Source organism: Alligator mississippiensis, chromosome 8, assembly GCF_030867095.1.
Source record: "Alligator mississippiensis isolate rAllMis1 chromosome 8, rAllMis1, whole genome shotgun sequence".
NCBI classification, from domain to species: Eukaryota; Metazoa; Chordata; order Crocodylia; family Alligatoridae; genus Alligator; species Alligator mississippiensis.
The window spans coordinates 22,563,167-22,577,742 of record NC_081831.1 but is presented as its reverse complement, the minus strand read 5'-3'; the positions used below and the strand labels follow the sequence as shown (position 1 = coordinate 22,577,742).

The following is a 14,576-nucleotide window of genomic DNA, read 5'->3' as shown; positions in this document are numbered from 1 at the left end:
CAACAATTGTGTCTTTGTGCTGGCCCCGCTGGCCTCGTGCCAGGCGCATTCCTCACACACTTCCTCTGCCCTGGCCCCCGCGCTGGCCCCTGCCCAGCCCCCCCACACCACTGACGCGGCCACGGCCTGGTTGGGGAGCTGTGGGGCAGGGGGAGGAGCACTGACAGGGCTGGGGGGGAGGGGGCAGGGGGCTGTGGGGCAGGAGTAAGGGGCACCAGCAGGGCCAGGGAGGGCAGGGGGCTGTGGGGCAGGAGTAAGGGGAACTGGCAGGGTTGAAGGGGCAGGGGCTGTGGGACAGGAGTGAGGGGCACCAGGGGAGCCCTGGGGGCTGTGGGTTGGGAGTGAAGAGCACCAGTTGAGCTGGGGAGCAGCAGGGTGCTGCAGGTTGGGAGTAAAGGCACTGACGGAACTGGGGGTGGGGGGAGCCCAAGATTTGGGGGGGCAGGGGGCTCATATCCCCCCTCCCCCACCTGGGCCTTAATGAGTCCCTGCCCAGCGGGGGTGTGGGCACTGCCTCTTTGCTCATTAAATGGAGGTGAGAGCAGCATGTGTGTGATTTAATAAGGGGGGCAGGGAGCAGGGGCTGTGCTAGGAACCTGGATGCCTGGGTTCTGTGCCTGTGTGCGCCCTTGCATGACAGGCCAGGTGTACCCATGGGAGGGGCTCCTGGCCAGGACAGCTGAATTCTCCACCCCTTCTGCTGCCAAGGGCCCGGAGCTGGTCCAGCTCTCTCCATGACTCAGTTTCCCCTGGTAAGGGGGTGCTTCCCTCTGGGGGGGTGAGCCGTTCAGCCCAGGGGGCCAGGGCACGGGTGCTGTGTGTGTTGGGGTGGGGATGGCTTGCAGGGGTGGGGGGGAGGTGAAGAACAAGGAGCTGGGGACCACTAAGGAGCAAATTGCTTCCAGGCTCCAAATTACAACCAGCCACGCTACAGCCTCCAGCCCCCAGGGTGAGGAGGCTGGAGCTGGGTTGCTCTACCCCAGAGCCAGCTGCATCTGCCAGGCCCTTGGCTGCCACCTCCCCACCCTGGGGTGACAGGGTGAGGAGACTAAACACCTGGGTTCTCTCTGCTTCTGAAAGGGGATTGAGGGTGGGGGTCAGAATGAAAGCAGGGAGAATTGGGAGCCCAGACACCTAGGTCCTTGGTCTAGCTTTGGCAGTGAGACAGCTCTAGGAGCAGGCCAGGAGGCTGGACTCCTGGGCTCCCTGGTACTGTTTGCTCTGAGTGGCTGGGAGGCCAGACTCCTGGGTTCCCTGGTGCCCCGGACTCTGTGCTTGGGGGCTGGGCAGCAGGCGGGAAGCTGGGCACCCCCCTTCCTGTCCCAAATGCAGAGGACCTCAGCCCCCAACCATTTCAGTATGGGTCATGGGGGAGCCCGGATGCCTGGGTTCTCTCTCTGGGAGGGAATTGGGGCTGAATGGTTTGAATTGGGGGAGACAGGCAGCCCAGATGCCTGGTTCTCTCCCTGTGCCCTGGGAGAGGGGGTGCAGTTCTATGAAGGCAGGGGAGGCGTTGGGACCCTTGGGTTCTCTGAATTTGCACCCCCCCCACCTTCCAGTGCTCCTCGCTTCCGACTCAAAGCCCTCATCCCTACCCGACCCTTGCCTCATCCCCAGCTAAATAAATGACTGGGCGGGGAGGGGCCTTGGCAGGACATCGTGTTTCTAGGCCCAGGCGGGTGGTACTGTGGGAGCGGGGGGGGGGCAGCTGTTAAATCCTCCCTGGCAGGATGGTACCTTGCTGCTCTAACCGCTTGATATTGCTCTCCTTCCCCAGCCCTGTGGACAGATCAGGACAGGGTCCCCTGGAGGGCCCAGACCCTATGCCAGGGCCTGCCTGGCACCACCCACCTCCTCAGACAGGGGCAGGGAGTGAGGGAGTGTGTGTGGCCGGAATGCCTGGGTTCCCCTTGCCCTGGAAGGAAGTGGGAAGGGCAGTCTGGGCTCTGGGACTCCTGGGTTCTATCCTGGCCTCAGGGAGCTGCTGGGCAGAGACCAGCTGGGAGTCTGGATCCCTGGGTTCTACCCAGGCTGGGCCTGTGCCCCCCTCCTCCATAGTGCCCATTGCCCCTTGGCCTTTCCCCCTCCTGTTGGTGCCCCTCCTGACCTGCAGCCCCCTCCCCCCGGCCCTGCCAGTGCCCCATACTTCTGACCCACGGCTTCTGCCCCGCTGGAAGCCCGTTACCTCGGGTGACCTCCTGCCACTGAACAAAGGCCCATTGAGCCCCACCCCGCCCCCCCTTGGGCACAGGTTGTTCCACAGCCCCCAGTGACTCAGACCTTCCCGGGCAGGGGGGAGGGGCAGGAGGCTGGCACAGCCCCAGCCTTGGCCCCCGGCCTGGCCCCCCCACCCCACCCCACCCCTCCCGCCTGGCCCCGGCCCCACAAGCTGTTCCCAATCAGCCTGACGCAGGCACAGAGGGAGGTTTATGGGGTGGTTTGGCAGCGCCTGGGTTGGGGGGACAGGGCCCCCACCACAAAGCCACAGCACCCCCTGCAGCGGAGACAGGGCGGGGCAGGGGGCTGCAGGTTGGGAGTGAGGGGCACCAGCAAGGCTGGAGGTGTCAGGGGCTGCAGGTCTGAATTGAGGGGCATCTACAGGGCTGAGGGGGGCAGGGGGCTGCAGGGTGGGAGTGAGGGGCACTGGCAGGGCTGATGTGAGTCAGGAGTGAGTGAGGGGCACCCACAGGGCTGAGGGAGACAGGGGCTATGGGACACGAGTGAGGGGCACCAGCAAGGCTGGGTGGGGGGAGGAGGGGGGAAGCTGGGGGCTGCAGGCTCTAGGGCTGTGCTCTGGGCCCTGGCGCCACCTAGCCCCAGCAGGAGGAACTGCAGGCACCTGCCTCCCTCAGGGGTAGGGGAAATTGGGGGTGGTTGGGCAGGGCCAGGCTGTGCCAGGTGCTGGGCCTCTTGTCTCCCTTTAGAGGTTCAGGGGAGGGCAGGACTCCTGGGTTCCCTTCCAGCCCCAGGAGGAGGCTTGGTAGATTAGAGCAGCTGGGGGTCCAGATGCCAGGGTTGTCTGCCTCACTTGGCTGGAATGGGGCATGAGGCCTAGTGGATGGTCCCCACCTCCCCCGCAGCTGGTCCTAGCCCAGCCCACTCTGCTTGTACCCAAGTCCCACCCCCAATGACCTGCCTGGGGGCCCCAGTCAGTGTCTCTGGGCTAGCACAAGGCCCTGGGGCTTGACGGGGGGGGGGGGGGGGGGGCGGTGCTTAGCAGGCCAGGCTGTAGCCCCCCCTGCCCCAGCAGCCAGAGCCCCCTCCCCTGCACTGCGACCTTTGCCCCCACTGGGTGCCTGCCAAGCAAATGAAGGTCTGGCATCAGCCCAAGGTGGCCGAGGGACTGGGCCACCACTTCTGGGGCAGGGGAGGGGGCACCCCCACAACTCCCCCAGCCCCATTCCCTGGGACCCACCCCCCTCCAGGGCTGCCCACAGGTTGGGGGGGCAGGGGACTCTGGGTCAGGAGTGAGGGGCTCCAGCAGGGCCTGGGGGCTGCAGGTTGGCAGTGAGGGGCACTGGCAGGGCAGGAGGCTGCAGGTCAGATGTGAGGGGTCACCAGCAGGACTGGGGTGGGGCAGGGGGCTGAGGGTCAGGAGCGAGGGGTATTGGCAGGGTAAGGGGCTGCTGTCAAGCGTTGGCAGAGGGCTGCAGGTTAGGAGTGAGGGGCACCAGCAGGGTTGCAGGGCATGGGGGCAGGTTGAGAGGGAAGGGCAGCAGCAGAGCAGGGAGCTGGGGGTCTGGAGTGAGCAACACCAGCTGGGCTGGGGGGCTCTGGGGCCACCAGGTTCCTGGCCTGGGTGAAGGGCTGGGGGTCAGGAATGAGGGGCACCAGCTGGGCTGGGGTTAGGGGAGTAGGCAGGGCCCCCTGTGGCCGCGCCGCCATTTCAGGGGAGCGCCCCCCCCTCTGCCTCCTTCCCTCCATCAAATGGCTGCAGCCGCACATTTGCCCGGCTGCCAGCGGGCACCGGGCAGTGCCAAGTCTCCTCTTAAAGGCACATGCGCCCCTTTCCTGCTGGTAGGGACAGGCTTGGGGCTTGGAGCTCTGCGCCCTTCCCATGCCACCCACCAGTCTGGTTCCTGTGTTGCACTTCCCACTCTGCTCCTCCCAGAGCCAGAGAGAGAACCCAGGTGTCCCGGCTCCTGCCCCCCCCTACCCTATCCCTGTAGTGCAGCGCCTCCTACTGGATGGTGTTAAGGGGGGTTCTGGGTTTCAAGGCACGGGGTGATTCTCAGGGGCTGCTTTGGGGTATGTGCAATATGTGTGTTCCCTGCATCCATATGGTGCCACCAGCCGCAGACATCCCAGTGACAGGTACTAGCCCCATGGGCTTGGCATGTTGCATCCTGGGCTGATTATGGCCCTGAGATGGGCCCTGCATTGCACACCCGTCTCATAAATGTTGTGTACCCCAGTGAGAGTGTGTGCTGGCCAAGATGTGTGGGGGAGATCCGTGTGTACAGATGTGTTCAGGGGCATCACCCCATGGGGCCTGGTTGCAACTGGCTCTGGGGTGGAGATGTCATGGCCTGGGGACACAGGCCTCTTCCTGTCCCCAGTGCAGGCCTAGCTTGGGCCGTGGTAAGCTTGGCCCCATGTCTCCATTGGGTGAAGATAAAGCCCCTCAGCCCCCAGTGTAGCAGGGGGGACAGGGTGTGTGAGGTGGGCTGTGGCTGGGAAGACGCCAGAGAGTGCCCTGATCTTGGCCTTGGGGGTGTCAGCAGTTGCCACCTTGATGCCTCCCTTGCTTATAACCTTCTGGCCCCTACTCCTTTGAGTGGAGAATGAGACCCAGGTGTCCTGCCCTCCCCTTCATTTATCACTGGACCTCCTGCCCCCCAAGCGGAACCCAGAAGTCCTGGCTGCCAGCCCTACCCCCACATCCCAACTGTGGCACAGCTGCCCCCCATGTCATATCCTGTGAACCTTGCAGACCGCCCTTCCAATTATCCCCTCCCTTCCAGGTCCCCCCCCCCCTCTGCTCACCCCCCCCCCCCCCGGCCCCTGGCGGCTGCTGGCTTGGCGGGGTGGCTGAGAGCCGCCAGCACTAAGATGGCTGCCAAGACCTAAGATGGCTGCCAGCCATTGCAGCTCGGCGCCGCAGGGCTGGGGCTGGCCCTGAGGGGAGCCCAGGGCTGGGAGGGGAGCTGCCAGCCCCTCCAGTTTCCCCCACACTAGTGACACCCTCTTTGCCCAGGCCAGCACTTGTCCACTTGGCATGAGTAGGCCAAGGCCTCCTCATGTCTCCCAGGCTTGACTGGGCCCCATGGGGCCTGTGGCTCTGGTGCCTCCTGCCCAGTGTTGGGGGTATCTTCCCCCCAGCACCCATGACACAGTGTCCAGGCCCTACCTCAGAACGCACAGAGGTCATGTAGGAGCCCTCTCTCTCCCCACACCCCACGCCTGCGGCAGCCCCTAGCCAGGATTAGGGCCCTGTTATTCCACACACGTGCCCCAGGCACAAGCCACAACAGACCAAGCTCCTGGCCTTGCCAGCCCCACCCCACCTGGACTCCTGGGTTCAGCCCTCCCCGGCTGGGCCGTGCGGCAGAAGCAGGGGCCAGGGCTTGGGGCGGAGCTGGAGGCTTCAGGGCTCAGGAGGTGCTGGTGATGTGGCCCCCTGACACCGCCACCTCTGCTTGTGTTCCAGAATCCGGACAATCAGACACTTCAAACCAGCAAGGAGATGCGGACATCAAACCACTGCCCAACGGTGAGAAACCTGCCCCCCCGCCCCCCTGCTCCCCCATCCCCACATCCAGCCATGAGAAAACCCCCAGGTACCCACTACTCCCCCACCCTTGCCCCCTGCCCCTTACCTGCCCCTCAGACCCCTGTCCAGTGGTCATGGGAGACCCCCCAGGTACCCACAGTCCCTGGCAGTGGGGAGGAGGAGGGGGGAGCTGGGGCAGGTATCTGCCCTCTGACCTGTGTCCATCTGTCTGTCCATCTGCCCCCCCCAGGGCACCTGACCTTCCAGGACTGCTTCGTGACGTCGGGTGTCTGGAATGTGACCGAGCTGGTGAGAGTGTCACAGAGTAAGTGTCGGGTGGCAGTGGGTGGGGGGGGGCAGGTGGGTGGGGGCCGGAGGTGGGAAAGTGTGTAGGAGGTGGAGGACAGGGGGTGTGGGAGGGATTGTGGCTACCTGCCGGGGTCTGCAGAGAGCTTGCGCACATTGCTCAGGAGAGGGCAGGGCCATGCAGTGGGGACTGGCAGTGCCCACATGCCCCTCACTGCTCTGTCCTCCTCCAGCGCCCGTGGCCACGGCGTCGGGCCCTAACTTCTCACTGGCGGATCTGGAGAGCCCCAGCTACTACAATATCAACCAGGTGACCCTGGGTCGGCGCTCCATCACCTCGCCACCCTCCACCAGGTACCGCCAGCTCTCTGTACCCCCATGCCCCTCACCCATGGGGGGGGTCCAGCTGCTGACCTGTCCCTGCCAGTGCCAGCCAGGACCTGGCTGCAGAGGCCTGCCAACCTCGTTGTGTGCACCACAGCTCCATGGCGGGGAGTGGGGGGTGGGTAGTGACCAACCTGGGACCTCTGCCTCATTCCCACTCCTGGATAAGGGCCATATCAGGCCAGCACCCCCCACTGTCTGGTGCCCACGGTCCCTTCTGACCTTGTGTCCCCTCCCCAGCTCCACCAAGCGCCCGAAGTCGATCGACGACAGTGAGATGGAGAGTCCCGTGGATGATGTCTTCTACCCTGGCACCGGGCGTTCCCCTGCCGCTGGCAGCAGCCAGGCCAGCGGTTGGCCCAATGACGTGGACGCAGGTACAGCCCCTCCCCCAGTGATCCCCCCACTCTGGACCCCCAGCCCAGCCATCCAGAGCAGGCCTGGCCCACCCCTGGGCACCCTTCAGCAGAGCCCTGCTCCTCCTCTCAGCTTCCATGCCATAGCACCCTGGAAGGAGATGGGTCCCCTCTCCTCCAGGTTCAGGAATGAGGGGCACCAGCAGAGCTGGGGGGGGCAGGGGGCTGCAGGTTGGAAGTGAGGGACACTAGTAGGGCTTGGGAGGGGGGCAGGGCACTGTGGGTCAAGAGCGAGGGGCACCAGTAGGGCTTGAGGTGTGGCCAGGGAGCAATGAGCACTAGAGCTTAGGCCTTGCAGTGTCTGTCTGTCTCAATCTGTCCATCTGTCCAGCCGGGTCTGGGCTGTTTTGCATAAATAAGCAAACACCCTCTCTTGACCGTGGCAGGGGGTGGCAGTTGGATTCAGTGCCCAGGGAAGGGGAGGGGAGAGTTGGGAGCCAGGACTTCTGGGTTCTCTCTGCAGCTCCAGGACAAGTGTGGGCAATTTACAGGTAGAGCAAGAGGCTCTGGGGGCCCAAACACCTGGGTTCTGTTTCCAGCTCTGGGAGGAGAGCAGGGTGCAGTGGGTTAAGAAAGGGGGAACTGGGAGCCCAGATGTTTGGGTTCTCTCTGTGGAGTGAGTGAATTGGCAGCCCCATGATTATTTGTTCATCTGATGCTGATGTTTGCCCATGGCCTGGCTTGGTGACTCCCTGCGGGACCCCCTCCAGGCACATTGGCAGGGCAGCAGACAGGGAGACTGAGGCACAGTGCCCACCCAAGGTACCCCACCAGGTCAACCCTCGGTCTCCTGGCCTGGCCATGGTAATCTCACCATGCCAGCCATGCCCATAGTGTATCATGGCCCCAAGTGCTAGGCAGACCCTGTCTGGGTGTGAGCTCCCCCAGAGCACCCACCAGCCAGGGACGAGGCAGCACAGCCAGAGCACATGGTGCCCTTCTTTACTCACAGCCTTCTGCCTCCCTGACCTACTGGTACCCCTCACTCCTGACCTGCAGCCTCCTGCCCCCCTGCCCTACTGGTGTCCCTCACTCCCAACCCACAGCCCCCTGTCCTGCTGTTGTCCCTTACCACAGCTTCTCCCCCCCCCCCCCCCCAAAGCCCTGCTGATACTCCTCACTCTCAAACTGGAGTCCCTGGGTATGTGAGTAGTGTGTTTGCATGTGCTTGTTTGTGTGCATGCGTGTGTGTGTGTGTGCATGGAACTGCGGGGACAGCTGGAGGTGTAGGCATCTGTATGCAGATGGTTGGGACATCTCCAGTCTTTGCCTAGCCCAGCCCTGACCCTGGAGAGGTTTCCTGCTCTCTCCTCATGAGCTGGACCCCCACAGCTGTCTCAGTTGCCCCACCCCTTTCCTGGCCCCCAGCTCTGGGGTCAGGGGAATAGAATGGAGACCCCAGGGCCTGAATAGAACTGGGGCTGCTGCAAAGGCTGGAGATGGGGGCACAGAAGGGGCTGCAGCAGGGGGGGGCAGCTGGACTGGGCTGGGTAGCAGGACAGTGTTGGTATCACCCACTCTGGTCTCCCAGCTCCTGGAGGTACGGGAACATCCCAGGACAAGGTGTGGCTGGGCCAGCACATCACCAAAGGCTGTCAGGGGTCTGGAGCAGGGGGGCAGCAGGGCTGGGGGAGTGGTAGGGGGCTATGGGTTGGGAGTGAGGGGTACTGGCAGGGGTGGCAAGGGGCTGTGGGTCAGGAGTGAGGGGCACTGGAGTGGGGGGGGTAGCAGGGGGCTGCGGCTGGGGGTGAGGGGCAGTGGCAGGGCTGGGGAGAAGAGGGGCAGAGAGCATTAGGTAGCTGGGGTCTGCTGGGACTTTGCAGGGTCTGTTTGTCTCTAGCCATTCATCCATCCAGCCAGGTCTGAGCTGTTCTGTTTAAATAAGTAAATACCCTTTCTCTGGGGGGGGGGGGAGACACAGACAGACACAGTTGGGTGCAGTGCCTAGAGAAGAGGAGTGGGAAGTTAGGAACCAGGACTCCTAGGTTCTCTCTGCAGCTCTGGGGCTGATGTGGGCAATTTACAGGTAGAGGAGGAGGTGCTGGCAGCCTGGATGTCTGAGTTCTGTTCCCAGCTCAGGGAAGAGAGCAGGCCACAGGGTGGGGTTCCAGTGTGTGCTGGCGGCACCAAACCGGGGACCTCCAGCCTGGTGTGCGCTCATGGAACCAGGCCAGGGACCTCCAGCCCTTTGGGGGGGTCTGGGCCCCACATGACCTTAAAGCAAATTGTGAGATCTCCCCGGGTAATCCTGTGAACCTGGGGGCCCCAGCCATGCCCTCTTTCCCCCTCTCTGGGCATCCTGTGGGCCAAGTACTAACCGTCTTTCCGACTTTCACCCCGGCCTCTCTCGCTGATTCCCTGCCAGGACCGGCGTCTTTAAAGAAGTCCGGGAAGCTGGACTTCTGCAGCGCCCTGTCCACCCACACCAGCTCCCCGCGAATGGCTTTCAGCCACCACCCGCTGCCCGTCCTGGCTGGAGTCCGACCAGGTGAGAACGGGTGCGGGCAGGCGGGGCCGGGCAATGCCCCCCTCCTGCCCTCAGCCCTGCGGTTCTGGCAATGGGTCCCTCTGTCTCCTCCTCTCTTCCCTCTTTCTCTTTCTCTTCACTCAACCCAAGGGTCACAGACACCTGGGGAAGGGTTAAGGGGAGGGGGCTGGAGCTGGGCATCACCCCCACAACCCCGGGGCACAGCCAATTGGGAGTGACACCAGAGTGACTCCAGATTAGCCAGAACCTTCTGGAGTCCAGATCAGCCAGGAGGTTGCAGCAACTCCTGTCTGTCTCTGGATGACGCAGGACTGGGCTCTTCCCTCCCAGGGCTGGTGGGTAACAGGGATGGGTCCAGAGTGTGGGGCACCAGGGGATAAAGAGCTGCAGGTCAGGAATGAGGGGCATCAGGGGAGTAGGAGGCTGCAGGTTGGGAGTGAAGGGCACTGGCAGGGCTGGGGTGAGTGGGTGCAGTTTGTCTGAGCGTGACATGGGGGGTGGGCATCAGGCAGTGTCTGAGGCTGGGGGGAGGGGGGGGGAGGTCTGGGCTGCTTTCGGGGGGCGGTGTCTGTCCGTGGTTGTGTGAAATGCGTGTTCTTGCATGGGCAGTGCTGGCTGTGCCTCGTGTGTCCAGTGCGTGTGCTTTGAGTGTGTGACAGTGCAGGCATGTGCTCACAGCCATAGCTGTTTCCTAGGAGGGGTCACTTACAGTAGCCCCCCCAGACCCACATCTCCCTTAGCCCTCCCACTCTCCCTCCCCGACTCCCACAGGCACTAGACCGCCCCCCCACCCCACTACCTGACCAGAACAGGGCACTGGGGCCCTATGCAGCCTTCCCTAGTACCAACCCCAGGGGCCCTGGACAGACCCCATCCATCAGGACATGGCGGGCAGGGGAGGCAATGCCAGCTGCCCCCCCTGACTCCATCTCTCCCTCCCTTCTCTGGTTTCAGGCAGCCCCCGGGCCACAGCCTCGGCCCTGCACTTCCCCTCGACGTCCATCATCCAACAGTCCAGCCCCTACTTCACCCACCCGACCATCCGCTACCACCACCACCATGGGCAGGACTCGCTCAAGGAGTTTGTGCAGTTTGTCTGCTCTGACGGCTCCGGGCAGGGCGCCGGGCAGGTACGCGCTGTGCAGGGGGTGCTGCAGGCCATGGGGGGGTGGGAATGGGGTGGGCGCCGGCCGGGCAACAGGACCCCCACGGCCCCTCTCTCCTCCTCTGTTTCTTGTCTGTCTCTCTCTGTGTCTCTTGAGGGCGCTGGGAGCCCCAGGGCAGGGGCAGGGGCAGGGGCTGTGTATGCTCCAGGGCATGGCATCATGGGTTTGGGGGGGCTTTGCAGGCCCCCCAATCCCAGGGCACAAGGAGGTACCAGGCTGCTGTATCCACAGGGCTTCTAGGCAGGTGGGGGCCCAGGGGACAGAGCAGATGGGGGCTAGGGCGGGGCCTCAGGGACATCCACTGAGGAGGCAGGATCTCAGGAGGCGGGGCTTTGAGCCAGGAGGCGGGGGCTTGTGCATCAGTGGGGTGGCCAGGAGATGGGGCCTCATACATCATGCAGCCTCAAGAGGTGGGGCCTTGAGCATCACTGGGGGGCTCAGGAGGTGGGGCCTTGAGCATCACAGGGGGGCCAAGAGGCAGGGCCTCAAGCATCACTGTGTGGGGTCAGGAGGCAGGGCCTCTGATACTCCCTCCCTCCCCCCCCTCCCCCCTTGGGTGCGAGGGACACAGGGCAACGTGGTCCAGAGCTGACCGCAAGCACCAGGGGCCACCCCATGGCTGCAGCCCATGGCCCCAGCCAGCCTGAGGCTGTCGGCAGCCTCTGCTGGGCATGGAGAAGAGCCACAACGTAGAACAACAGTGCCTGCTGGGATGTCCGGGAGCTGCGTGCCATGGAGCCCCCACAGATGTCAAGCCTCTCAGAGCCCTCGACCCACCCCTCCCACGCCCGCAGGCCGGATCCACCAGCTGAAGGCAACCGCGGAAGGCACACGGACCACGGGGCTGCAGCCCCTCCATGCCTGCCCAGCCTGGCCCAGCCCAGCCCAGCCCTCCTGGCCCACGGCTTCCCCCCGTGGCCGCGGGGCGCAGGCAGTGCTGGCTGCCGCTCACCCCTGTATCTGTGTCGTTCACAGCCCAGCGGAGGCGGGCAGGGCAAAGTCCCAGGGTCTTTTTTGCTGCCGCCGCCCCCGCCCGTGGCCAGACCCGTGCCCCTTCCAATGCCCGACACAAAGGCCAGCAGCGCCAACCCCGAGGGCGGAGCCCCGACGCCGGCGTCACCCTGTAAGTGGACGACCCGCCATGGCCAGGCCATGTGCCCCCGCCCTCGGGGCCCCGCGGCGCCGCCCCACCACGTTGGGCACACAAGCAGGCAGACAGGCAGGAGGGGACAGGAGACAGATGGATGGGTGTGTGGCAAAAGGGAGTCTGGATGGATGGATGGATGGATGGATATGTGGATAGGGATGTGTGCGGGGTGGGTGGATGGATAGATGGATGGAGAAGGGGAGTTTAGACAGATAGATAGGTAGATAGATGGATATGGATGTGTGTGGGAATGAATGGATAAGGAGGTGTGTACAGAAATTAATGGATGGGCAGATAGTGTATGGGGTGGGTAGATAGATGGATGACAAAGGGGTGTTTTTGGATGGGTGTATGGATGGATGGAGGGATGGGTGTCTGGAAGAGGGTCAGTGGCTAGACAGATGATTGTGTGGAGGAGGTTTCCTGTGTGATGGATGGATGGATGGATGGATGGATGGATGGATATGTGTAGGGTGAATGGACGGATGGACAGATGGACAATTGTGTGGAATGGATTTCTGATGGATGGATATTTAGGGGGGCCTGGAAGGAAAGATGGATGGATGGATGGATGGATGGATGGATGGATGGATGGATGGAGAAGGGGTCTGTAGGGTGGATGGATGGACAGGTAGATGGATAGGCAGATGTCTGGGAGGGTGGATAAGCAGAAGATTGTGGAGGGGGTTTCTGTGTGATGGATAAATGGATGGATAGAGGGCTGGACCAAGAGAAAGATGGGTGTTTGGTGGTGGCTTGACCGAGTGAGTGAGTGCATATGGCAGACAGATAGAGGGGCGCCTGTGCCAGATGGCTGGACTGACAGCCAGAGGCGGGGCCAGCGGCGGGCAGGGCGGGGGCAGGGCCGGCCGTCCATGCCATCATTGCGTCTTGTGCATCCCGGTGTCCCGTCCGCCAGCGCCATCCGCTCCATCCCACCGCCGGGGCCGGCGCCGCCCCCCCTTCCCCGTCTGCCCTTTGGTTTCCTTTTGTTTATTATTATTATTATTATTATTATTATTTTTCAGCGTTATCCCTTTGTCCGTTGCCATGGCGACTCGGGGGCGGGGCCTAATCCAGCACCAACAATAAACGTGTCGATATCCCAAACTGGTCACAGTTCAGAGGAATGTTTATTCCACGGGACGCGGGGGGGGCGGGCCCCACATCCCCCTCCCCCTCCCTTGGCCTCCACCGAGAGCCAGAGGCCAGACTCCTGGGTTCCCTTCCCAGCTTGGGAAGGTTGAGGCCAGGGTCTGGTAGGTTAGAGCAGGTGAGATGGGAGGTCAGGATGCCTGGGTTCTCTCCCAACTCCCAAGATGGGAGGATGGGGTTTTGGGGTTCTAGTGGTTAGAGCAGTGTTGGGGGGTGGGGCTGGGAGCCAGGATGCCTGGGTTCTGCTCCTAGGGGTCTGTCACCCCTCCTGGGAGTGTGTGGCGGGGGAGGGGGGACGTCTCTTTGAGTTTTCTTTTTCTTTCTTCCTTCCTTCCTTTTTTTCAATCTCTCCATCCGTCCCCATGACATCCCCTCTGCATTCTCCATTTGGCGGCCGTGGGGGCTGGGGGGGGGGGGGGGGGGCGAGGGGGCGGGAATCTGTGTATGCCCACCACTGCCCGGCCGGCCTTGCCCCTTTGGGGGGGGGGGGCAGCTCAGAGGAGAGGTAAGCCCAAGAGGTTGCATGGGGGAGGATGAGGGGGGAACAGGATCGGGATCAATCACATTGCCTGGGATTGGGTCCGTCTTCTTCCTCTCAACCCAGGGGCTAGAGTCCTGCAAAGGGAGGGGACTGGGGGCAGATCTGGAAGGGACACAGAGCACTCCACATCTTCCCCAGGCGGGAGGGCAGGAGGGGGGCAGCCAGGGTGTGCTATGTGCCAGGGGGGTATTATGGGGGTGAAGAGCCCAGCCCTCTCTGCCCCAGCCTCTGCGCAGCCCTAGCTGAATACCAGAGCCCTGAGCTCAGTTATTTCTGGCACAGGGAGCCGCGGCTGCAGGAGGGAAGCAGCCCGCCCCCCCTCCACACACACGCACTGGCCAGGATGGGGCACCTGGAAGGAATGGCCCCAGGGCCCCTCACTCCCGACCCACAGCCCCCTGCTCCCCCCAGCCCTGCTGGTGCCCCTCCCTTCTGAAACACAGCCCCCTGCCCCCCTGCCCAAACCCTGCCAGTGCCCCTAACTCCTGACCCACATAGGGCTTGGACTGGGAGTGAGGATCTGAGCCCCAGGAGTGGGGGCTGCTCTTTGCCCTGCCCTGGCCTTAGTGCCTGTGTCTCCCACAGCATTCGCAGCGCCAGGCTCCTCCACTGCCAACCGGTTTGTCGGCATCGGACCCCGGGACGGCAACTTTCTGAACATCCCCCAGCAGTCTCAGGTAGGAGGCACCCCTGGGCTCAGACCCTGGGCCATCCTAGGAGCCCGGATGCTGGGTTCTCTCCCAGCTCCAGCAGGGGACTGGAATGGGGGGGTATTGAAACAGGGGGGAACCTGGGGGACTGGATGCCTGGGTTCTCTCTCCCTCTGTCACGCTCTTCCGGCACGGTGGTGTTCTGATGCCCCCTTCCCCCAGGCTCCTGCCCCCAGCAACCTCCCTACTCCACCATGTAATAAGTTAATTGGATAATTACCCAATAAATCACGGGGGGGTGCCACATGTCCAGGACCCGCAGAAACTCATGCCTTGGCTGAGGGACTGAGGGACCGGTAGGGAGGTCTTGTGAAAAAGGTGAGAGTCTCAGTGCAACAGCCTACAGCCCTGCTGATGCTCCTCACTCCCAACCTGCAGCCCCCACCCCCTCCATTTCATGCCCTGAAATACAGAGCTATTAACTCCCCCCGCCCCCACAAATGCCCCACCCCATCTTCCAGGGGACAAAAAGGATGCCCTGCCCCAAGTTGTTACTCCCCTCTTGGGGTAATGCTGCCTCATCCCGGCTGGGCGGAGAGCAGTTTTAATG

The 14,576-nt window shown here is 63.3% G+C and overlaps 1 protein-coding gene across 11 annotated transcripts in view; it reads left to right on the top strand.

Annotated features, from left to right (window-relative positions):
• NFIX (nuclear factor I X) overlaps positions 1-14,576 on the top strand; it is an 80,400-nt gene that overhangs the window by 59,332 nt on the left and 6,492 nt on the right. For 6 of the 11 annotated variants that reach the window (XM_059732254.1, XM_059732250.1, XM_059732253.1 and 3 more), the window contains 8 exons: positions 5,651-5,713; positions 5,964-6,038; positions 6,253-6,373; positions 6,644-6,780; positions 9,185-9,307; positions 10,262-10,437; positions 11,449-11,596; positions 13,902-13,993. In XM_059732254.1, coding sequence (XP_059588237.1) covers positions 5,651-5,713; positions 5,964-6,038; positions 6,253-6,373; positions 6,644-6,780; positions 9,185-9,307; positions 10,262-10,437; positions 11,449-11,596; positions 13,902-13,993 — 935 coding nt within the window. Of the gene's footprint in view, positions 1-5,650; positions 5,714-5,963; positions 6,039-6,252; positions 6,374-6,643; positions 6,781-9,184; positions 9,308-10,261; positions 10,438-11,448; positions 11,597-12,648; positions 12,731-13,901; positions 13,994-14,576 lie in introns of those variants that run through there. The other 5 variants (XM_059732255.1, XM_059732256.1, XM_059732257.1 and 2 more) reach the window with 5 other exon arrangements.